Source organism: Sus scrofa, chromosome 14 (genome assembly GCF_000003025.6).
Source record: "Sus scrofa isolate TJ Tabasco breed Duroc chromosome 14, Sscrofa11.1, whole genome shotgun sequence".
Taxonomy (NCBI): domain Eukaryota; kingdom Metazoa; phylum Chordata; class Mammalia; order Artiodactyla; family Suidae; genus Sus; species Sus scrofa.
Window position 1 is genome coordinate 139,945,274 of NC_010456.5, and position 24,138 is coordinate 139,969,411.

The window sequence follows — 24,138 nt, forward strand, 5'->3', positions numbered from 1 at the left end:
TTGCGAATGGCAAGACTTCCCTTTTTGATGGCTGCATGATATTTTATACATATTCTTTATCCATTCATCCGTACCTGGACACTTAGGTTGTTTTCCTGTCTCGGCTTTTGTGAATAATGCTGTGGACGTGCAGATATCATCTCTTCAATAATGGTTTTTCATTTCCTTTGGAAAAATACTCAGAAGTGAAATTGCTGGATCACACGGTAGGTATGTTTTCAATTTTTAGAGGCGCCTCCATACTGTTTTCCATGTACGGAATACAGTGGAATATCATTGGCTGCACCAATTTATATTTCCACCAACAGTGTGTAGGGTTCCCTTTTCTCCGCACCCTCTCCAACATTTTGTTACAGCTTGTCTTTTGGATGACAGTCATTCAAACAGGTGTGAGGTGATGCCTCATGGTGGTTTGCATTTGCATTTCCCTGATGTCTGGGGATGTTGAGTATCTTTTCATATATACATTGGCCATCTCTGTGTCTTTTTGGAGAAATGTCTATTCAGTTCCTCTCATTAAAATGGATTGTTCGTGTTCTGTTGTTGCTGTTACTGAGGTTTATGACTTCTTAACATATTTTGAATATTAACTCCTTATCAAGTATACAGTTTGCAAATGTTTTCTCCCATTCTGTTGTTTTCGCTATGCCAAAGATTTTTAGTTTGATATAGTCACGCCTGTTGAATTTTGCTTTCACTACTTGTGCTTTTATTGTCATATAGTAGAAAATGCCGCCAAGACCTATGCCAAGGAGATTTTCTCCTATATTTTCTTCTGGAAGTTTTATAGTTTCAGGTCTTATGATTAAGCCTTTAATTAATTTCAGGGTAATTTTGTGAGTGGTATACGTTAGAAGTCTAGTATCATTTTTCAGTATGTGGTTATTTAATTTTCTAGACACCATTTATTCAAGAGACTATCTTTTCCCCAATGACTATTCTTGGTTTCCCTTGTCAAATGTTAATTGACTGTATATACACAGTTTATTTCTGGGCTCTCAATTCTTTTCCATTGGTCTTTTGTCTATGTGCTTATTTTCATGCTTGTTCCACATTGTTTTAATTACTAAAGCTTTATAATATAGTTTTAAACCAGGAAGTGTGATATTTCTGACTTTGTTCTTCTTTCTCAGGATTGCTTTGGCTATTCAGGGTCTTTGCAGTTCTATACAAATGTTAGGATTTTTTTCTATTTCTATGAGAAATGGTATTGGAATTTTGATGAGGATTGCATTGAATACATATGAGTTTGAGTGATATGAACATTTTAACAATATTAATTTTTCCGATCCATGAACATGGGATATCTTTCCATTTATTTTGTCTTCTTCTATTTCTTCTATCAAAGTCTTTTTTTTTTTTTCTTCTTAGGGCCACACGGCATATGGAAGCTCCCAGGCTAGGGGTCAAATCAGAGCTGCAGCTGCTGGCCTACACCACAGCCACAGCAATGCAGGATCTGAGCTGCATCTGCGACCTATGCTACAACTCACAGCAATGCCAGATCCTTAACCCACTGAGCAAGGCCAGGAATAGAACCTGCAACCTCATGGTTATGAGTCAGGTTCTCTACCATTGAGCCATAATGGGAACTCCCTATTTCCTTTATCAAAGTCCTGTAGTTGTCATTGTACGGATCCTTCACTTCCTTGGTTAAATGTATTCTTAAGTATTTTACTGTTTTTCATGCTATTGTGAATGGATTTGTTTTCTTTATTTCTTTTTCAGATATTTCATTGTTAGGGTCCCTGCCCCGATTTCTACTTGTGACAAACTTCATATCCTCAGAAGCAAGGCAAGCCCATCTCTCCCCAGGATGAAGAGGGACTCAGCATGTCACAGGAGAAGGGAGATGTTGACAGAAGAGGCAAAGTGATGGGGCCAGGTCCTAAGAGCAGAGACTTCTGAAGAGGAGGGCAGCCTGTGCTGGCCTCAGCTTTCTTGCCTGTCCTGCAGTCTGGTCCTGAATGGATCTCTGATGCCCAGGAATGCATTTTAGTTAATCCTAGGTCTTAGTTCAACCCATTCACACTGTAATTAGGGACAATTCCTTTAAAAGTGGCTAAATTATTCACTAGAGACTTTAGTTTCTAGCACAGTTGTAACTGTGCATATTTTTGTAGACTCGCATTTATTTTTCAGTGAGAAGATTCTGCCTTCTCTTTGTCTGCTGCTCTGTTTCCAAGGACAGGTTCACACTTTCTTGAATAAACTACAGCTCCAGAGCTGATGAACAACGGGAAGTCCCATGACACTCTAAAGAGCCCAGGGCTTACACAGGCCCTTTAAGATAACTGGATCAGTCTCACAAGAAGAAGCCCCAGGCCACCACTTCCTGGTCTGCTACCTGCTCTCCTCCTCAGTTTAGGCTGCTCCACTGCTTGTCATCACCTGACAAAACATTCCTCATGAGTTTGTGACTCTGCAGGTTCCACTTCTCATTCCCTCTCCTCCCCTGGTCAAGTTCTGCAGAGTCTTCATGGTGGGTTTCGGGCACATCAGCCCCTGGAGATCATCCTTGATGACCTTCCCGAGACCCTCCTCTTATGTTCAACATCCACAGGGAGACTCCAGGCCCACAGAGATGGGTGCATGCCCAGGAGAGTGTGAGTAGTGAAGGCTCCTTGAGGAGCTGCTTCTGCACTGCCCACACCACCCAAACCTCCCATTAAGCCCATTGCCTGCACCTCCTGCACTGTCTGCATTTCCTACACCCACACCATCTGCACCTCCTGCATCTCCTGCACTGCCTGCATCTCCTACACCACCTGCATTTCCTGTACCACCTGTATCTCCTGCACTGCCTGCACCTCCTGCATTTCCTATACCTCCTGCACCACCTGCATCTCCTACACCTCCTGCATCACCTGCACCTCCTACACCCCTCCTGTGTCACCTGCGCCACCTACAGAGGACCAGCAGAACATGGCTGACCTTCAGTTCTATGCTTCCAGGTGGCCAACAGGCTTTCTTTGGGTCTGTGTAAAATGGTATATCATCATCGTTATCATCGCATATAATGATGAGTCTAACCTATATCAACAACAAAGTCCTTTAAAAAAATAAAAATTTAAAAAATTAAAAAATTTAAAAAAAAAGCCCTTCAAGATATTTATTAAATTGTAGGTGCTCCCAACTTCATTCAAGTTGCGCTAATACTGTATGAGACCCTGCCACCACACATCTGGTTCTTAACCAGTGACTGATCAGGAAGGGCGCCGTCTTAACATGAGCCTCGGTGGTCACCCACGGGATACCTCTGCCCATCGTGATTTCTAACTCAGTTCAGCAAACCACACGCTCAGTCAAACAAAACCACTTTCTCATGTCCCATCATTTGCGCTCACGGTTCATACTGCCACTGTCAGGAGTGATTATTATACAAGTGCACTGTCTGTCCAAGAAAGAAACAAGCGCTGAGCTGGCCAAGCCTATTTAAAACGAGTGTGGGTCTGAGTCACTATCCTTGTTCTTCTGAAGTCTCATCATGCTTCTTTGACGAATAAAATATATCCGATTCTAAGACCATTTACCTCTGTACATAACAATTTACAAGATGGATCAACTTATCAATTATATAATATATACTGCATTGTATAAAACGCATGATATATTTTATATTTATAAATATATAAATTTATGTAAGTCAAATATAGTACTTAAATTTATCGATTTATAACAGGATATAAAACGTAATAACAATTGTAAAATAATTTTTAACGATATATCTGAAAATTTACATGTAAAATGTTTTAATGAGGCTATATTTTCTCACTAATTACACTACAATTGAAACAATGTACCAACATTTAACCCACCAGAAACTGACCCTATTTTGACTTTTTCTTGTTCCACCTTCTAGGTTCTTCAACAGTTTGTAACATACAAACAATCCCCTAAATGTGTTCTTTGGACTAAAGGTCATTTAAAACATACTTTCCAGAATAGTAATTTCTAAGAATTCTGAAAAATCAAAATTTTCATGAAGCAGTTCAGAAATTCTTATTTCAAAACAAATGAATTTGACTGTTATTAAAAATACTTCTGAAGACAGATACATTACTCCCCAAAAGACAAGTAAGGCCGTGTTATATTCTTATGGTTCATAAATCCAAAAGAGAATATCCAGAGAAGAATAAAAGTAGAGATTTGACAAGCAGCAGATGGGGTTAGGAGGGCTGGTTATTCTATTATCGACCATGTTAGGAAGAAATATTACTTTATTTTGTCCTTTAAAGTAGATTACTCAAAAAGTCAAAAGGTAAAAGGAACACAAATACGCTTTAAGTATAAAATATTTGCCACATGATGGCACATAAAATTATTTATTTGATAGAAAAGCTAGGATAATTTGTCATAAGCTTCTTCAACTAAGCATGTATATATAGCATGTTCACAGTATGAATTTCTTAAGAGGATTAAGGTGTGCTGCAAATGTCTACGGGATATTCAAGAGGGAGCTGACAGGAGGAAAGGTCACTCAGAGCTTTTACTGGAACAGTGAACTAGTTTCACTATTCTTTAAACTAAATTTGCTGATTATTTTAGTGACAGTATTGCCCATGTCTTGGGAAACTAAAATATTAAACTTTTGTATGTGAAGCGAGGCATCGAAAGCCCTGGAATACCTGTATAACACATGCTCTCTGACCATTGCCTCTGATCATTCAATTAAATGGGAATCAGGATCACCTTAGTGTAAACTGTGTGTAAGTGTGTGTGTGTGTGTGTGTGTGTGACGCTTATTCAGATTTGAGGAACTGGGTAATAGATGGTCACAAGGACAAAAGGCAAGTTTCAGCCAAGAATCATTAAGGTCTGTGAAAGGACACAAAGAGTCGAGTGTGCTTCCTGACATCACCAAACGAGACCCATAGCAAATGAGAACACATAAGCCAGACGATGAGAGAAGGAAATAGACATATCCCGTAAACCAGCATTGAACTAGACACAGGAACATGTCCTCCTTACTAAATTTTGGGGCTACGTATTGAGACAAGCTGGGTAGGTAGCAAATTACAGGGAAGATAATATAATTCTGAAGTCATAAAATATTCCAGAATGGAAGGTGTTGTGAGGTAACTGTGGCATAGGCAGCATTTGCTTTTGTAATATGATCACATGTTAAGGTGATTTTTAAAATCAGTTTAAAAATTCATAAGATGATGTTTTTCTCTTGTTATTACATAGATTTATTATACAATCTGTCAGCTAGGGATTATTTCAGGGGAGTCTGTTCCAGACAAATGTTCTTTCAGGTCACTAGGCTCCAAAGATAGCACAAAATCCATCTTCCAAACAGCACTCTTTTATAGACTACCACCAGCACCACCTCAACTGCGTGAAGACAAAATTCACAAAAACCGTACATGAGCCTGTGTCCTTCAGACCAGGGAGTGCTGCACCTTACCCCAAATATGTGACATTTTTTAAAATGAGTTGTTTGATCAATTAGGGCCCCTATTAGGAGCTACCAGCAGAAGATGTGGTCCAATTCTAAAAATAGAGCATAAAAATACGATTCTATACAAACCATCTCAGCCACTTCTTTACCTTCAAGCAGACCCATATTCCAAAAAATAGCAACTCAGCTACCCTAAACTCGATTTCTTTATAAAAAGGAATCGCACCCAATGAAAAAGGAATTATGTTTTACTGAAAAACAATTGAAAGAATTGCTTCATTAAAATGACAGATACAGTTTTACATCTAAAACTAAATTGTGGCCAAAGCAAACAAACGAAAAAAAAACCCACTATTTGGGCACCGACCTGGTATAGGCTGAGGCGTTAACACCACAGTGGGAAGAGGCCGGGAGGCAGGAGCTGGCCTGGACAGAGACAAGGCTACTTGATTTCCCAACAGTTGAGGCTTGTCGTGCCCATGGAACAATCTTGATTCCTCAGGATACATCCACGTTGAGTCCAGAGCAAAGGCATTGTTAAAAAAGATCTGTGCAAAAGAAAGCAACAATTAAGACCACGCACACGATAAGAGCTAAAGGCTGGGGAAGTTCCCACTGCGGCTCAGGGGGGTCAGGCCTTACTTGTTGCGTTCAGGATCCAGCGTTGCTGTGGCTGGGTATAGGCTGGCTGCTGCAGCTTGAGTCAACCCCTGGCCCAGGAACTTCCATACACTGCAGGAGCAGCCACAGGGGAAAAAAGAAAAAGATAGCAAAAGAAAAAGATAACACTGCAAACTATTTATCTTGTCTTACATGGAAGGCTGCAGATTCTATGTGAACAGACTCTAAAAAAAGCACCATCTTAAAACCCGAGGATCCATAGAACTCTGATACCAACCACCTCTGGTCAAATCCGGTGGCCCGGTCTTCAGCTATTGACTCGGCTAATTCTGCCCAGCAGCCAGTTGAAAGATTACAGAATTATCCCAGCAAGGTAAGCAGTGTGTCATACAAGTCACTGTACTACTTTCTGCTGGTTTTCGAGTAAACTAAGTGTAGCCAGTATATCTGAATTCAAAAGCCAAGATAAACCATCAGGAAGACGAACACTCAAAGCAATGATAGCAAGGAAAACTTGCTTTGGAAAGGTATACATGCGTTAAATGATGTTTAAAGCTAGATTTGGATCAATGGTTACAGATGTAAAAACTGAAAAATTTAAAAAGCAGATTCTGTTTCAGAATTCGAAATTTTATATTGTTCTATGGAATCTGAATATTTTAAGCTAAAGCAAAATCCACCACCATCACCATCTACTGGTGCTTTTGAACAGATCAATCTTATTCTAAAAAGATTTCTCTCTAGACCTAGATGGTCAATCTATTGTGATTAAAAAGTAGAAACACACAGTGATTTTCATTGCAGAAAGACCCCAAAACTTAAGAATTAAAGCACATTTATCCAATCAAATGAGTTCCTTTTTTACCTTGCAGTTAGGCATCCTTTTGTCTATCCAACTCTTCCCAACAGAAGGTGCAAGGACGGATGGGCAGACGTGTGGGAAAATGGGCACCAATTCCACAGCAGAAGAGGGGGACAGTCCAACTGATGGAGAATGACCACCAAATAGCCACTAAAACCCAAGAGAAGAGACAGGCGTGCTCATTAGCTTATGTCAATCAACTCTACTTTGTCCCAAAAGATGCTGGGAGAGCTGCTTTAAAAGGGAATTTAAAAATGCATCTCTTTGATTATGAGAAAAATCTCCTTTTTCCCAGTCCAAAAAAAAACCCATAAATGTTCAGAAATTCTAAAAATTTATAAACATTTTTGTCTCTGAATCACCACAATCCATTAGCAACACCACATTCTTTAATATTAAGAAAGAGCTCAGCACAAAACCATGGGAAGATGGTAAGAAATGGGTTTCTGCCCTGAGAAAATGAGAACCCACAACGGAAAGGCAAAATGCTGGGTGTTCCTTTTATCGTTCTTGGATTCTTTTCTCAAGCAAGCAGAGAGATGTATCTTGTGACAGTCTTTCCCATATAACCCTTTGTATTAATTACCTTTATCATTTTTTAGACATGCACAAGTAGTATTTTCAAATAGGTTAAGATTCAAAGTTTCCCAAGGTTCACAAATGCAAATCAATTTCAAGGCAGAGAAATTTCAAGTGAGCTTATAGCGTCACTGAAGAGCCCCATGCAGAGCAAACATGGAAAGGGAGCAGGCAATTTAGGAGACAGTCTCCCTAATTAAATTAACTCAATGTCGGTGGAGAATAAAATCATTGCTCAGTAATATGGAAGGCTTCAATATGTATTTGTTTTAAAACCATAAATTTTCCTGTTATGTGAAAATATTCTTCTGGTTCTAAATATTGTTATTTAACAGAAAATATGCAGCACAAAACATTTTGAAGATTAATACTAAGTTTGGGGGAGATTTTTCTTTTTAAATTTGCACAAGAAAAAAAATGCAGTTTTACATTCAGGGAAAAAAATATAGTTCCTTGGCATTATATACCTCTAGTGGTAGCACTAGGCTATAACAACCCCTACAAAATACCAAAAAAGCTACCAACGTTTATTCAGAAAACCCCCAATATGAACCGCATCACACATCAAAATACCATATTCAGCGTCACATATGTGGTATATCATTAAGTCTAAAGACCAGTTTAGGAAGAGTTAACAACATCTTTTAGAAAAGCTCGCAAGATAATATTGGAATTAAATTAATTAAATGGTGTAGTCTAACATCTACTCATTTGAATATGCTAATGAGGACAGTCACTGGAATAAAATACATGTTATTCCCTGATTTACATGCATCTGCATAGTTACATAGCAAACAATGGCTCTTGCCAAAACCAGTTTATCTTGCTCTGTTGCACCGTTAATCAAAGGTGCAGTCACTTTTCCTTTTTAATGCCAGGTTTTACACGCCAAACTCTTCTAAAGTACAATGTGACCCTGGCTAATTCGGTGGGCTCAGGCAGAGATAGGGCGGGAGTGGGAATCACCGCCAGCATTTCTCAGTGTTAATGGCAGGATTGCCCTGCAGGCTTCCATTGGTTTGCATTTCCTTAAGCATTGTCCTGAGTCTATGTTCAAATGGGGGGAAAAAACTAGATAACAATCAGAAATAGGTATTGATTCCCAGCTTGCTTTTCAAGCCTGGCAGAGACTGTAAAAGTATTAACTTCTATTCGGTAAGTCGGCCACGGTCCGCAGCTGCAAGGCTCAGCTCCGGGTCGGCTACTTCAGCACCGCTCTCTGGACAGCGACCTCGGCCCGGGCGAAAGTTATGGCCAAGGCGGTCCCAACGCCGGCCTTGGGGTGCGGGTCTCCAAACTGCTCAGCTGAGAGACCGAGGGAAACACCGCAAAAACTGCCGGGAGGCAGCACGGGACGTCGAAGCATGAACTTTGTTGCCTGTGCATGGCTGCCGGGCTGCGCCCTGACGGTTTGGGGAGCCGAGGACCTCCGAGGGAGGCAAGAGCGAGCCACAGGGCCAGAGCCGCCGGAGCGGGGTGAGGGCCGCGCCGGGGGGCAGAGGGTGTAGCCGGCGACCCTGAGCCCAGGACCAGGGGACGGGGGACACGTTACCTGCCCGTTGAGCAAGGGGTAGTGGTGCACGGCGGCGGCGGCGGCGTGGTCTGGCGCAGAGGGCAGCGGCAGCAGCGGCAGGAAGGGCTCGCCCGGGGCTTGCCAGCCGGGAAGCCCCGGGAGCAGCGGGGCGGCGGGGGGCTGGGCCGAGGCTAGCAGAACTGGCGGGGGCGCGACCCCGGCGCCCAGCCGGAGCAGCCCGGCGGAGCCGGGGACCATCCAAACCCAGGGCGGCGGCGGCGGCGGCGGCGGGTCTGCATTCATCGGCCAGAGAAGAGGCTGCCGCCGCCGGGGCTGCTGCTGCTGCTGCTGCTGCTGCAGCTGCCGCCGCCGCCGCTGGAGCCTGGCGCCCACCAGCATCCTACATCCCCGCGCGGGCGGCGGCGGCGGGGACGGCGGGGGCGGCGGGCGCCCGAGGTGCGGGCCGGCGGCGGCGCGGGCTCCGGAGCGAACTCACTTGGTTCCGCGGCGCGGCCGCTCGCTCCGCCCCTGCCCCGCGCGAGGAGCCCCTCCTCCCGCCCGCCGCCCTCCTCTCCAAGCGCGGCCGCCCGCGCCGCCGCCGCCGCCGCCGCCGCCGCCGCCCCCCGGGCCCGGGCCCGGCACGCCGCGCCCCAGGTTCCAGGTTCCGGCCAGCAAGGGTCCCCGGACCCCCTGCGGCGGGCGGCAGGGGACAGGGTGGGGGCGCGGGGATCTGAGGGCGCTCCTGGCTGGGATCCCGCAGATGGAGCCCGGCGCTCGGATGCAGCCGCTGAAGGCCGCCGGCTCTTGCGGACGGAGCGCACGGCGGGGCCGGGACCCGGAATCCACCCGCAGCCGCGAGCAGAGGCCAAGGTGGCCGCGCCCGAGTCAGGCACGTCCCGCCCGCAGGCTGGGCGGGGGGCGCCGGCGAGGACCGCACGTGGGCCGCTCTCTGCCAGGCTTAGCTCGGGTCAAGGGCGCAGGGCCGGGAGAGGATGTTGGCCGCGGCCCCCGACGCCAAGTGGGCACGGATTGCCACTGGCGACAGGTAGATTTCTCTCTCTGGGAAATCTGCCAAACGCTTTTCTAAAGCTCCCAGCGTGTCCTCTGCCTGCAGCCCCTACCCTACGCCCCCCAGCTCAGGCGCCTCGCTCCAGGCAGGTCGCCTCTGGGCCTTTGCACAGAACGTCCGGTTGTCGCTGGCGTCGCCCACTGTGAACTGGCCCTAGATTCTCCCAGACCCAGAATAGTGCTCCTGCTTTACGCACCGCACGCAGCCTCTGCAGTGCAACCCGAGCTGCCTGGGACCTAGGACCGACCCCTCCCTGCGAGGACCCCGGCTCGGCTGGCCTGCACAGGAGCCTGGCTCCGCGCTGGTTACACCAGTCACCGCCAGGCGGCGCGCGCCCCAGCTGACCTCGTTAGCGATGTCTCTCCTTGTGATCCCCACTCTGAGCCCCAGCCCAGCGCTGGGCAGTTTGTGCCGACAGCTGGGGGAAGACTTCCATGTGCTAATGAACTCCGTAGGTCGTCGGCAGCCAGAGAAACCCACCGCAAATAACAGCGCAAGCCCGGTGCGTCTTAGGAGCATTTGGCGAAGGGCCTTCCGGGGCCCCGTGCAGACAGGAGGTATTATGAAGCATGCTTTTAAGAGCTTGTATGAAGAGCCCACCCTGACCTGGGCAGGGGAGCGTGCAACCACCCAAGTACCCTCACAGACACACCTGGGACTCTCCAAACACAGCTGTCTTCACCTCTGGAAGGTCCACGGACCTCCTTCCTGAGAGAAACTAAAGCACCGGAGAGCTTTCAATTTGCTCCCAGGGCTGTTCCCTCATTCTCCTAATTTGCTTAATTTCCTCCTGGCCTGGCATGGTTTCTTCTAGATCCAGGCATATGCTAATTTGCATAGCTGGCATCTCCAGGTTTTCCTCCATGCGAACCATTTTTCAATTAGCAAGTTTATTTCTCTTTGATGCAAAAGTTCTGGCAAGATTTTGTTTTTTCTCACCTACAATCAGAAAGCTCTGCAGATTAGAAGGCTGTTACTCGTCAGCTTAAGCCCTTAATTCATGCGCATATATTTGCATGTGTGCATACCTGGGATATAAGGGTCTTGGTCTTGGTAGCTGTGGCAGGACTGAGGAATCGGGGCAGGTGCTTTGGGCAGGCTCAGGTGCACTCCTTAAAGGGTCCTGTCTGAAGAGGGGTTGTTTGTCCTCTCTCCATTGCACGGAGGCTGGCAGTGCCTGGCTTCCATGTTGCTCTCGGCAAAAGTCAAGTGCAACATGCACTGACCCCACACTCCTGGGAAGCAGAGCTCAGCCAGGATCTGTGGGTACACCCACAAGCACTCTGGGGGGAACCACAAACCACACAGCCCTGTCCTTGGGGTGGTTCTGCTAAAGTCAGCTTTTGTCAGCTGGTGATGTTTATCCCCCGCCCCCAGGGCTTTCCGGTGGCCTGAGCACAGGATGCCGTGGGCAACTGCTTGGCTTTGAACAAGAGCTGAGAAATCAGAAGCATGTTCACGCAAAGAGCCTCAAAGCAGCCCAGACCCCTTCGCTACCTCCTGCCATGGGCTTGACTGCATTCATCCATTACAGCGCCTTGAACCCTTTTCCGTACAGTGCTGTGTACTGAATTCTGGGGACACAGCAGAGGACGACACAGATGCAGAGCGATCTTCCCTAATTAGTCAATTTGTGTGATTATGGGGGCCCAGGAGCTGGGCTTATCCCCTACTTCTGCCATATTCATCTCGAGGTTTCCCTGCACCCCAGTCAACCCAGGAACAGCTGTACACCCCCACGGAGAGAAGCCCCCCCCCACCAGATGCTCTTACTCCCAGGGGTGTTTAAGAGAGAGCCCTGTCCCCCTTGAGGGACTCACAGGGGACTGTCCATCTGTGAGTGGAGGCTCGTGCCAGCGAGATCCAGCTGCTGGTGGGCAGGTGTACTTACCTATCAGCGCCCCCAGGTGGTCAGCCCTGGGCTGGCACCCCGTAAACTCCTGCCTCTTCATCTCTCTTGAGAAACTCTCCTTGTGAAGGGGTGTATCACAACCTAGTCTCAAGTTCCCCTAACCGATAAAAACAATCTTAAGCCTGTCCTTATTATTCAGGCAAAACCAGCAGAAATTTCCAGCTAATCTGTGACAGACTGGAGAAAGACGCGACCCACACGGAGAGAAACCTGTGAATTATTCTTATACGCTAATGAGTTCTGAATTGTTTATTACCTTTCAGGAAAAAAGAATGTTGGGTATTAGGGAGAGATCAATGAAATAAGACTTTACAAGCTTGTGGGAGGTTTTTTTTTCCAAGTTATTTTCTCGTCTAAGTAAAATGTAAAAGAGTCCCCTCCCCAAAGAGAAAGAGAAAGATGCTTCCTCCAGACCTACAGAGTTAAAATAATCCCCAGAGGAACGGGGGTGGGGGGAGGTGATAACAGGTGTCCCCCTGCAGGGCCCTGCCCTGCCCACCAGCTCACACTGCCGGAACATCTTTCCAAAACAAACGCTGGTCTGACCGGGTCCTTCTTACTGTAGATTCGCCAGCTGATGATGAGGCCCTGGATGAAAGCTAGGAATTCGAGCCCCTGCTGCTGGAGGGAGGCTGGCGTCTTCAAGAGGTGGGATTGGCATGTTGATGCCTGACTCAGTGATGGGTGAGAAGTGGCGAGTGTAAGAGTGATTCTCCAAGTTCCGCTCAACCCCAGAGTCTGCAGCTGGGAATCTTCCCCAGGGATGCCGGGCCTTTGGGGGTGAGCAGCAGAGAAGGGGGTTGATCTAGACAGGACGACTTTGAAGGCTCCGAGGGACAGCTGGGAAGGTCCACCCACATCCCAGGTGGACACTCCAGCCTGGAGCCAGGAGCCAAGTCTTGGGAGGAGAACTGGAATTGGCCAGAGGATGGAGAGGCGCAGCTGTCCCCTCGCTGAGGGCAGAGAGCAGAGGTTGGGAGAGGAGAGGCCCTCAGGGGTCAGGTGGTGGGGAATGAAGTGCTCCGGGAAACCCGGAGATAAGCTGAGGTGGCTGGTCGTGTGAAACTGCCCTGGAGGGGCGGGCGTGCGCTTGTTTGTCAAAGTGAATTAGGATTTTTATGATAAAAGTGGAACTGCAGCGTGTCCGGAAAATATAGAAAAGCATCACAGGAAAACGGGACTCTGAACCTTTGCTGATCTCCTCTCCGTAGTATTTGTTTCTACTCCTCTCTGTATAAAATGTGATGATGAGCATTGCGTTATAGCGCATCTCATAATACTACGCTTTATGGTAAATTGCATTTCCTAATAAATAGTTTTAAACCTTAGTTTCCACACAGCATTGTAGCATGAGCAGTTCCCCACATTGTTAAAAATTCCTAGAGGAGCCCTCTTATCAACAGCAGGGCAGACAGCCATGCAGGAGGGAGGTGAGTCTGCTCCGAGTGGGAATCTGTAGCTGACGTGGGCCAGTGGCGGGCCTGTCTGGTTATAAAGAACCACCTACCTGCTGGCCTGACCGCCCACTTCTCCGATTCTCGAGGGCAGATGTCCGCTGTCCCAGGTCCTGACGTGCATTGGGCTTGTGGGGCGCAATGAGGCCCTTGAAGAGCAGGCACCCCCACGGTTACCTCAGGCTTGACTCTGGGATGCTCAGGACAAGGCAGATGCCCCTCCCGGTGCCCACAGCCGCCGCCCTCCCCGGAGCACTTCCACACTGATCTGGAGCCGCCATGCCTCTCGGGGCAGCTTGGCGGGGGGAGCCCTGGGTGGCAGGAACCATGCATTCTTCCTTCTTCTGTCCCCAGCACCTACTGAAAAATTGGTCGTGTCCAGTGACTGAGCAGTCCTCATGCTGGCCCGAAGCCCAGCCAGGATCCTCCTGAGTCCCCGGAGGGAGCAAAGACAGGGCAGCTGAATGACCACAGACGGTAATGCAGCCAGGGCTTGGTGGGTTGGGTCCTGCAGAAGGGTGCCCAGCGGGGAGATGAGAGGGGACTGGGGTCCAGCCAACTAGGTGACTTCCAGGACCCCCACAGGGCACCTGGTGCCGGGCTCTAGAGGAGGCGGGGAGCAGACAACTGTCCCCTGCAAAGCTTAGAGCCTGGGGGCGGAGGACAGCACCAAACACGGCAGTGTGACCCGCTCACACCAGGGGCCCGGTCCAGAGAGGCCACGGTGGGAGAGGGCCTGGCCCAGCATTTCTCCGAGGGTGCCCCTCCCCTGTCCTGGTCTTTGTGCTCTTTGACCCAGGAATACCTGGGAGGGGAGGAAGGCCAGGGTTGAGTGGCTGGCTGGGCACTCCGGGGACAGGCTTGGGGCAGTGTCGGGGGTCCTGCCGCCTCCGCCCCCTGCCTGTAGCCTTGCCTGTGCCCTCTGGTGTCCAGGGCTGTGACCCCTGCTGCTGGGGGAGGGGCCTTCACCTAATAGAATGTGGTTTAGGGGCACTTAGGACAGGGCGGGCAGAGGAGATGCTGAAAGGCCACAGGGTTTATCAGCTTCAGTCTCAGCACACTCATCTGCTGGCCTGGTGGGTGGGGCTGGGCGACTTGAAATCATGAGCATTTTATCTACAGAGCCCAGCCCCGCAACTCGAAAGCCTTCACAATGCGTGCTCCTCGGGCCTCCACCAGACGACATCGAGCCTCAGTTTGGACTCACATGTGTGCGTGCGAACAGTTCTTCGTCCCATCGGAGCATGAGGCTCTCACGGCAGAGGAAGCCGACGTGGTGTGACCCCTGCTGCTGTCCGGCCACCATACAGCACTGGTTCCCCAGGTTTCTTAACTAGAGCAGAGGAGGGGGCAGGCATTCCTATCACCTGGGTCCTGTGTCCCCGTGTCCCCGTGGAGAGGCACGGTGGGCTGTCACTCAGCTTGATTACATGGTGGCCGGGCCACTGGCTGACTCGCAAGAGGGGCCACGACTGGGAAACGTGTAACCTCCGCCCAGACAACTGGAAGTAATTCTGGAGGAGGAGCGGCTTGGTCTGAACTGGGAAAGAAGGCGGACTATCAGTCTTGCTGTTTGGAGGCTCAACCTGGAGCACAGGAGAAGGTCTGGGAAGCCCTGCTGGGCCCCCAGCAGCGGAGACGCGCTGGTCGTTAGTGCCTGAAAGCCTCCCTTTTTCCCAAGGCTGATGAGGTGCCCCTGTACCAGGCTGCGCTTTGCAGCTCCAACCAGGCTCAAGTTAGCACGAGCTCCCAAGCGCTGGGCCTGAATTCGACATAGCCCAGAGCACCTTTCTTTCGAGGCCCTGGAAGAGCAAGATTCCTGGGGAGAGAACGGCCTGTATCACCCCCAGGACCAGAGCTGCCCAGAGTGCTGAAGGTCACAGCGCACCTTCCCGCCTGTCCGCAGCATCCAAGCCGCCCTCATGCAAGGCCACCACACAGGCTCCCTGGGTGGCGTGACCACCCGTGTCCAGGTCCAGGCTGTGGTGTGTTGTTCACACCAGGCATGGGAGCTTCTGAGAAGGTGGAAGTGGGGTCCTTCAGCAGACCGGCCACAGGGGGTCACGTCCAGTTCAGGGTGACACGTCTGTCCTTGCCCCGGGACGTGTTGGCAGGCTTCCCTTCCCGGTGGCGGGTCTGATCTGGCAGCTGTTTTCCGAAAGCCTTTGATTTTACCAAGCAGCATGCGTTCCTGAGAGGAGGCCACTCTGAGTCCTGGTCATAATCCTTTAAGTCCTAATTCCCCGCCTTCCTCTGTCCCCACGGGCGAAAAGGAGGAGGTGGCCGAAGTACTGTCTGCACCACTGACCGGCCTCGTGACTGTCACCTGGAAAACGTTCTCAGGGGGACGGAAAAAGGAAAATTTCACACTAGATTGTATTTTTTCTTCCCCGAACGTTAACTTAAATAATTCTGTGTATTCAGCAAATTCTGCCACTTAACCTTCTATCTCTGGCTCTTCCAACTCATTAACAAATACGCTGAAATATACTTGCCTTGGGACCGATCTCTGGGGCACCCGACTGCTGGCCTTTCTCCACGTTCAGAATTAGATGGGCAAACGTTTTGATTACTTAAGGAGCTGAGTAGTAAAATAAAGGTGTGCCACGAAGCAGGGGCTCCAAGGGTGAGGTGATCATGGGGAGCTGGGGAGGGACAGCTGCACCAGCTTTCTGCTCCGCCACCTGCTCCAGGAGCTTCCTGGAGGGGCCACGAGGTTGGACAGGGCAGACAACTCGTCCTAAGGCAGACGCTTCCCTCCATGCAGACCCTCCACAGAACCTGGGGGCAGAGGCCCTCCCCCCAGGCTCCGATCCTCATTGAGCAGCTCCTAGGGCATCTGTTCCCCCAAGCATCCTCGGGCCAAGCCCCCAGCGCCCCTGGACCTCAGGCGTCCATTCACGAGAAAGGTCAGGGTCGAGCCAATGGGAACATGCAGGGAGGAGCCCCTGAGCTCACTCTGCGTCCCGTGGTCCTGTGATTCTAAGAGTCCTGCCACCTTCGTAGGCTGTTCCCCCAGTGGAAGCTGGAAGCAAGTCACAGAAGTCACGTCAACTTAGCAGGGGTCCTTTGGAGGCAAAAGAGGGAGACCGTGGGGGGTATTGCCAGCGGGACCCACTGAGGTGGGAGGTCCCTGAGGCTGATAAGGGTTAAAGTAGCCGTGCCCCATTCGGACCTGGTTTCTCTGCCCTGCAGCACATGCACCACTCCTCAGCCCTTTGTCACTGCTGTGTCACCATGGCCTTACACAGCAGCTCTGTGAGAGAATAGGCAGGTGTCTTAGGCCATCGGCTGCCATGGCAGATTATCGTAGCCACGGTGGCCTGGACAGCAAACCTTTGCTCTCCAGAGTCTGGCGGCAGTCAATCCAGGGACAAGGTGCCCGCAGAGCCCGGGCCTGGCTTGGAGCTGCTTCCTGTCCCCAGATGGCCATCTTCTCCCCGGGTCCACATACAGCAGAGGGCGGGGGAAAGCCAGCTCTCTTGGGAACTTTGAAAGGACACCGAACCGTCCCGGAGGCCCCATGACCTCATCTGATCATCTCCCAAAGACCCTACCTCCCAACACCATGACTCAGCGGAGGCGGGGTTCAACCTAGGATTTCAGGGGGGCATGAACATCCAGCCCATAATAGCAGGCAGTGCTCCTTCTTCCACCTGAAAGACCACGACGGATTGCAGATGGACAGACTGGTTTGCAGAAGAGAGAGGGTGCCCGGGGGGCCATCACCATGAAAGGTCCGGCCCTGCAGAGCCAGCGCCACCCTGAGCCTGGCGAGTGCCTGCCCACGTGTGGCTCTTCTAAGTGGCACCCGCCCTCCCCTGGCCTCTCTTTCTGACCAGAACGACCATCTGGTCTGTGAAAGCTGCACTTCCACCAGAAGCGACAGGCTGGCTGCCCCTGCCTTGCCGCCTCCAGGTCAATGCAGATGCTCCCCATAGCCCTGCAGCTCCTGTCCATCCCGCTCTGCACGAGCAGAGACAAACATCAGGGGAGCGAGCCTTGTCGCGGTGCCTCAGCCTGCAGGCGGCCCTCAGCTGAGTGCAGCCACATCGCTTTCTGGTTTGAATGATAAAATTGTGTGCTGCCTGCATATGGGGCTGCACAGAGGTGACTTGCTGGGCTCAGCTCCGACCATCATGGGGACCAGCCCGGGTTCAGGCCAGCCCAGAGCCGGCTCTGCAGGACGTTGGCCGCCTCTCCATGACTGGAGCCCCTTTATCCCCTAACTTCCCCTCTTCCTCCCCCACACAGCCCTTGGGGGCCCCGGCAGCCCCTGGGGTCTGTCCCACCCCTCCCCCAGCAATGGGGCTCTAACTGGGCCCCTTACCCTCACTCCCTGTCCGGGGGCCACCTGTCACCCCCTTGTCTTCCTGCCTCAGGACGGGTGACTACAGCTGTCCACCCACACCCTAGCAGGTGCCTCAGGCACAGTGACAGAACTTCCTGGGAGTGGGAAGGGCCCTCACCGGGGGTCCAGAGTCATCTGGACAACCTCTGCCAGCTGCACAGGGGCCTCTGGACAGTAAACTGTGGGCATCGTGTTCTCAGAACCAGGAACATAATGACCCAGCACTCCCCCACACGCTCACCACATGACGTGTGTCTTGAACAAAGCTTCTAGACAAACCGTTATCAAAGTGGGCTCTGAAGCCAAAACTGGAGACGAAGTTTGGTGGAAAGCAGTGTTTGTTTTATTTCAGAGGCTTGCCCTTGGTTGGGGGACGGGGGGCTTGTGTCCAGAGGCCCACTCCTCCCACTGACAACCAGTGCACCTGAGCCTTCCCAGCTGAAGGGAGGGGCTGTGTACAGAAACAGCACAGTCAGTTCTGACCTTCACCGTGACGTCTGGTGGGTGGTCTGACCAGCCTCACCTGGATCGTTTTAGGCAGAGCTCGTCTTCGCTCCAGGGTCAGTCTGGTCCCATTTTCTCGAGGCCAGTTCTCAGAGCTGCAGGAGCATCTGTCACGGCTACAAGCTGGTCATCAAGTCGTTAACGTCTTCACCTGCTGGGGGTTGCAGTGTCTACAAGGCAGCTCTCAGGGACGGCTCAGAATATGATCCAGCCCTGGAGGGGGAACTAAAGTCCGCGACTTCGCCTAATGACTGAACTCTTATTTGCTCTTATTTGACTGTTTTCCTCTGCCTCTGCATTTTCTCACTTCTCTGGTTAGAGTTATTCCGTGACTTCAAAGTTTTTCCACAAAAGGCAAATGGAGGGTGAAGGGGACTATGTGGTCGATCCTGGTAAAGCCCAGAGGGGCCTGCTCCATTTCAAAGCATTTTCTTAAAGTAGGATTACAACTGAAAAAAGACAGGGCTGAATTGGGGAGAAAAAGTAGAGTGGTTCCTGAGAGACCAAAAGTGACAGAAGAACCCCAAATGGAGACATCACCAAGCTGAAGCCATCCTCTGAGCTGGACATCTCCTGCTCTTGGTTCCCACATGCCCACATGTGCGGCTGCTGGAGGACAGGCGGAGGCTGCCCCAGAGAGTCCTGCGTGGAGCTGGGATCCAGGAGGGAGCGTCCTTCGTGTGAACCAGGAAGACTGTCCTGACAAAGGGGACGGCTGGAAACCTGCCATCTGCGCAGGGTTCCCCGGTGGGTGGAGAACGCCTCCTTGGATCATTTATAACCACGGATGGTCCCCACATGGGAAAGGACATCTCTGAAGTGGTCCCTGATGGGAGGTGGCCCCAGGCACCTGGCAGTAAGAATAAACCCTCTGGAGGAAGACAGAGCAAATGCTGCTCGAGGAGGTCACCATGGAAGATCAAAGGGACATGGCCCAGCAAGAAGCAGTAGAGGAAAGGAGTGATGGGGGTTTGTGGGAGAAGATTAAAACATAAGGATCAGACCCCAACAGATGAAGAGCGTTAGAACATTACAGGACATGGAATATGGAATAGGTATGCTCAACATCGTCAAATACAATTTAAATAGCTTAGGGCACTCTCAAAAACATTTAAAAACATTTTATAATAATGTATTAAAGTTTCCCCTTTTTTTGTCTTTTCTTGGCTTTTTAGGGCCACATCTGTGGCATATGGAGGTTCCCAGGCTAGGAGTCTCATCAGAGCTATAGCTGCTGGCCTACACCACAGCCACAGCAATGCCAGATCTGAGCCGCATCTGCAACCTACACCACAGCTCACGGCAACACCGGATCCTTAACCCACTGAGTGAGGCCGGGGATCGAACCCGCTACCTCATGGTTCCTCGTCGGATTCGTTTCTGCTGTGCCACGACGGGAACTCCTGAAGTTTCCTTTAAAATAAAAGATTCTTAAAAACAACTAAGTGAATCCGTACCTTGATGTCATAAACATTTTAGAAAAGAGAAACGCAGTGTTTGAGGTTGAAAACACAATGTGTGCATTGAAAAGCTGATTAGTCGCTGGAAAGATAGCAAATGAGCGAGAGCCAGATGAAGGAAAGACCTAGAAAACACTGCAGCGGGAAAGCTTTGGATGATGTGAAAGGGAGCGGAGGAAGCATGGAGCATGAAGTAAAAGGGCTTGTGTGCAACTTTAAGTGTTCCCAGAAGGAAGAAAAAGATAAAAGAGGAGAGAGGCAATTCAGAGATGATGGCCAGATATTTTCCCGGATATACGGAAATCTCTAGGTCCCAGTTTCTGGAAGTGTGACGGATTCCAGCCCATCCCCCAGTGCCCCAAAGGAGACTCACAGGTATGTTCCCCATCGGGGATGCCCAAGGATGAGATCTGAGCGCTCCTCGAAGCCAGTGCTCAAGGGCAGGGGCCCTGATGGAGTGGCTTCTGGAGAAATGATGCTGCATTAAACCGCAGGGGTGAGAGGCCCAGGCTGTTCCAGGCACATAGGTTCCCAGGGCCACGTACGTGGGTCACAACAGCATGGCCGTCTTTGTCGCCTGTCAAGAGACGATGCTGGGAACAGTGCCTTTGGCAATAAATAACAAAAAGGCGATTCCTGGACCTGAACAGGAAGAGGCGACGTCTCTGAACGACGAGCATCTCCGGACGCGTGCCCGCCGAGTGGAGAGTAAACCTGCTTCTTGTCCTTTGTTTTAAACCTTCGTGGACAAATGGTGGCACCTCGAATGGACCATGGCTTCTCTAATATATTTGTAAATGAAATGATTTTCATAGATGGTACCACACATAAAATATCTGCCCAGGGCCACCCAAACACCAGGGACAGCCTTGGCTACAAACACTCGTCCAAAGAGAGCTGGTCTAAGAACCCCGATATCAAAGCATTACGGGTTAGAGACAAGCAGCATATGATGATACAGGAAGATAACATCCTTCTGAAGGTATATGTACCTAATAACATAACCTCAAAGTGTAAAAAATAATGATCAGCAGAGTTTTTTTTAAAAGTAGACAAATGAGTAAACACACGGGGAAATTTTGACACCTCTCTGTTTGTAACCAATAGAACAGCTAGACAGATGTAGCCATCAGCAAATGTACAGGAAAAACCCCGTAAAAGATGATAAGGAAGTTCACCTTTTGATAACTCTGGAACACCGTCCCCAACATCTGCGGACTCTCAAGTCAAGGGCAAAGTAAAGGCTGGTGAAAACTAATAAAAACGGAGAGCGCTTAGTCCCACAGACTCTCACCGAAGGGGTTTATAATGAGGTACTAGGGAAAGAAGGTAAATGAAGCCGGGAGGGAGGTCGAGACCGCCGGCAGGAGCATTGAGCAGAGAAATTAGTCAAGTTCACGTGGAATACACCCTGCATCGATCTGATGGTCCTTGGCGGAGGCAAAAATTCAGTTAGAACTAACACACTGCACAAAAATAGCATGTAACGCTGGGATGAAGCAAAGATACCACATTTTAAAAGATGCTACAGTTTAATTTCATATGCATGTTAGAATTTCTAGAGCAAATACTCAAAGAATAAAAATAGGGTTTGGCAAGTTTTGAAAAATCAATATATAAAAATTATTTGCATTTTTGCAATACGGGCAAGAGGAACATATATTTTAAACATGTGTAATGTTTAAAATAGTAACAAAAATGAGGTTCCTAAGAGTAATGCAAGAAAAAATGTGTAATTTCTTTATGGCTAAAATTGCATAACTTTCTGAAGATATTTATTTGAAAAAAACTTAAAACGTGGAAAGACCATGTATATGGATAGGAAGACTCAATATTTCAAAGCTGCCAGTTCTTCCCAAAAGAATGTATCATTTTCATGCAAACAAGTCATCAAAAGTGTGGATAAATATTCTATATACACATATATATATACACTGTGTGTATGTATACCCGATATGCTAATTCTAAAATATGTATACGAGTGTAAAGGGCGAGAAGGACCAGGAAATGAAAACCTCCTCAAAAATCTTTTCAACAAATGGTGTTGAAACTACCGGATAAATATATGAAACACAGCACAACACAACAAGCAGCCGACCCCCCATCTTATACCACACAAAACTTAATGCAAGGTGTGTCATAGAACGGAAAGTAAAATGCAAAGGTGTGAAGGCTTTTTCAAAGAAAACACGGTTTGGAAATCTTCCCAACCTCGAGCTGACAGTAAATGAGGATACAGAAAGCATGAAATACAAAAGAAACAACAGATAAATCAGTGTGCGTCAAAATTTAAACCTTTCGCTTTTTGGAAGACACCACATGCAAAATGAAAGCACAACCCACGCACTGGCAGAAGGAAGTTTGTAACACGCATATCTCACAAAGGATCCGGCATAAAGAATACCCAGTCTAGGCGTTCCCGTCGTGGCACGGTGGAAGTGAATCCGACTAGGAACCATGACGTTGCGGGTTTGATCCCTGGCCTCGCTCAGTGGGTGAAGGATCCATCCGGCGTTGCCGTGAGCTGTGGTACACGTCACAGATGCAGCTTGGATCTGGCGATGCTGGGGCTGTGGTGTAGGCTGGCAGCTGTAGCTCCGATTTGACCCCTCGCTTGGGAACCTCCATGTACAACAGGTATGGCCCTAAAAAGAAAAAAAAAAAAAAAAAAAAAGAATATCCATTCTGTATAAACAACTTCCACACATCAACAATGAAAGAATAACAAGAGTAGTCCAATAAGAAATAGGTCATTTCACAGAATAGGGTACACAGATGACCGATGCAATGAAATAGTAAGCTCATGAATATTTGCTGAACTTTATTAATTCCCAGGGAAAAGGCAAATTAAAACCCAAGGGAGATACCATTTCGCACCTCCTCAGGGTGGCTAAAATGAACAAAGAAACAAACAAAAGAACTGACCAACTGACCATTCTGAACGTCACGAGGCTGTGGTGTGACCAGAACCCGTGCCCTGCAGAGGAGAAGGGACGGGGGGTCCCCTGCTTGGGACGTCTGTTTGTCAGGTGGCCAACAATCTCACTCCGAGCTACTGACCTGAGATCCCCGAGACCTTAGGTCTGAAATAGGCTCATCCAAACTGTCTTAGCAGATTTAGTCGTAACAGCCCCAAATTAGAAACATCTCAAATGTCTGTCAGCAGGAGAATGGAAAAGTAACCTGTGGCATATTCAGACAATGGGTTATTCCTCAGCAATAAAAGAGTATATTACTGATAACTGCTAAACTGATGAATACCAAGCAATGTTATGTGGAGGGAAAGAAACCAGACACGAGGGAACACGAATTTGGTAAGCCCATTTTGTACGAGACCCACGGACAGGCGAAGGTCAGGTACAGTGAGAGAAATCAGGACGGAGGTTGCTATGGGGGTGGAGATTGACTTGAGGGGGGGCCAGGGGAAGGTTCTGAGATGATGGAGCGTCCATACCTTGAGTGGACGAGGCCACAGGGGTGTGAGCATCTATCAAGCCTTTTCAAATGTTCCACCTAAGATCTGTGTGTTTCACTCTGTGTAAGCTTGTCTTGTAAAAACAAAATAAGAGACTTCTAAGGAGCAAGAGTTCTATCACAGAGAACCACTTGTTTTATGCTTTTAAAAATTAAATGCTTGAGGTTCTTGTGGCTCAGCAGAAACAAATCTGACTAGAACGCAGGTTTGATCCCGGGCCTTGCTCAGCAGGTTAAGGATCCGGGGTTGCCGTGAGCTGTGGTGTAGACCGTAGATGTGGCTCGGGTCCAGCACTGCTGTGGCTGTGGTGGAGGCCAGTGGCGACGGCTCTGATTCAATGCCTAACCTGGGAACCTCCATATGCCGCCGATGGGGCCCTAAAAAGATTAAATGCTTACACTGAGATAGTTATCAATGCACACGCAATGGTTCGCAATCACACGGAGCAGCCCTGGGTACCTTCACCCGGTCCTTCCCAGGTAAGAGTTTTGCAAAACTATGGACCAGCACTCAGCCGGGAGATGGACAGAGATACAGCCAAGAAGTAGGACACTTCCACCATCACGAGGGCCGCCGATGTTGCCCTAGTATAGTCCAGCGCAGGCAATTGCACTCCTTAACTCCGGGCACCTAATCTCACCTCCATTTCTCTCACTCTGTCAGTTCAGGAACGTCGCGCAAATGGAATTCTGTGACGTGTAGCCTTTGCGGTGGCCCTTCGTCACTCAGCGTCGTTCTCGGGAGGTTTATTTACCCAGGTTGACCTGAGCGGCAGGAGTGTGTTTTTCTTCACAGTCAAGCTGTATCTCATGGTGTGGCTGCATCACAGTTTCTTTAACCATTGTCCACGGAGGGCCCCCTGGATGGTTCCCGAGTGTGCCTATGATAAAGAAAGCCTCCACGTGCATTCACGCACATGGTTTGTCTAAACGCG

General features: G+C 49.2%; 1 protein-coding gene and 1 long non-coding RNA gene across 2 annotated transcripts in view; one reads left to right on the forward strand and one right to left on the reverse strand.

The window, feature by feature from the left end:
- TCERG1L (transcription elongation regulator 1 like) overlaps positions 1 to 12,000 on the reverse strand; it is a 183,190-nt gene extending 171,190 nt beyond the window's left edge. The window contains exons 1-5 of the mRNA XM_021073719.1: positions 11,940 to 12,000; positions 9,377 to 9,886; positions 9,019 to 9,272; positions 6,891 to 7,037; positions 5,772 to 5,952 (exon numbers count right to left, since the gene is read on the reverse strand). Of these exons, the coding sequence (XP_020929378.1) occupies positions 5,772 to 5,952; positions 6,891 to 7,037; positions 9,019 to 9,272; positions 9,377 to 9,886; positions 11,940 to 12,000 (1,153 nt within the window). The remainder of the gene's footprint in view (positions 1 to 5,771; positions 5,953 to 6,890; positions 7,038 to 9,018; positions 9,273 to 9,376; positions 9,887 to 11,939) is intronic.
- LOC106508409 lies at positions 12,524 to 15,947 on the forward strand. The gene is made up of 3 exons (XR_002338853.1): positions 12,524 to 12,608; positions 13,769 to 13,891; positions 14,537 to 15,947. It is a non-coding gene; the product is annotated as an uncharacterized LOC106508409 (long non-coding RNA).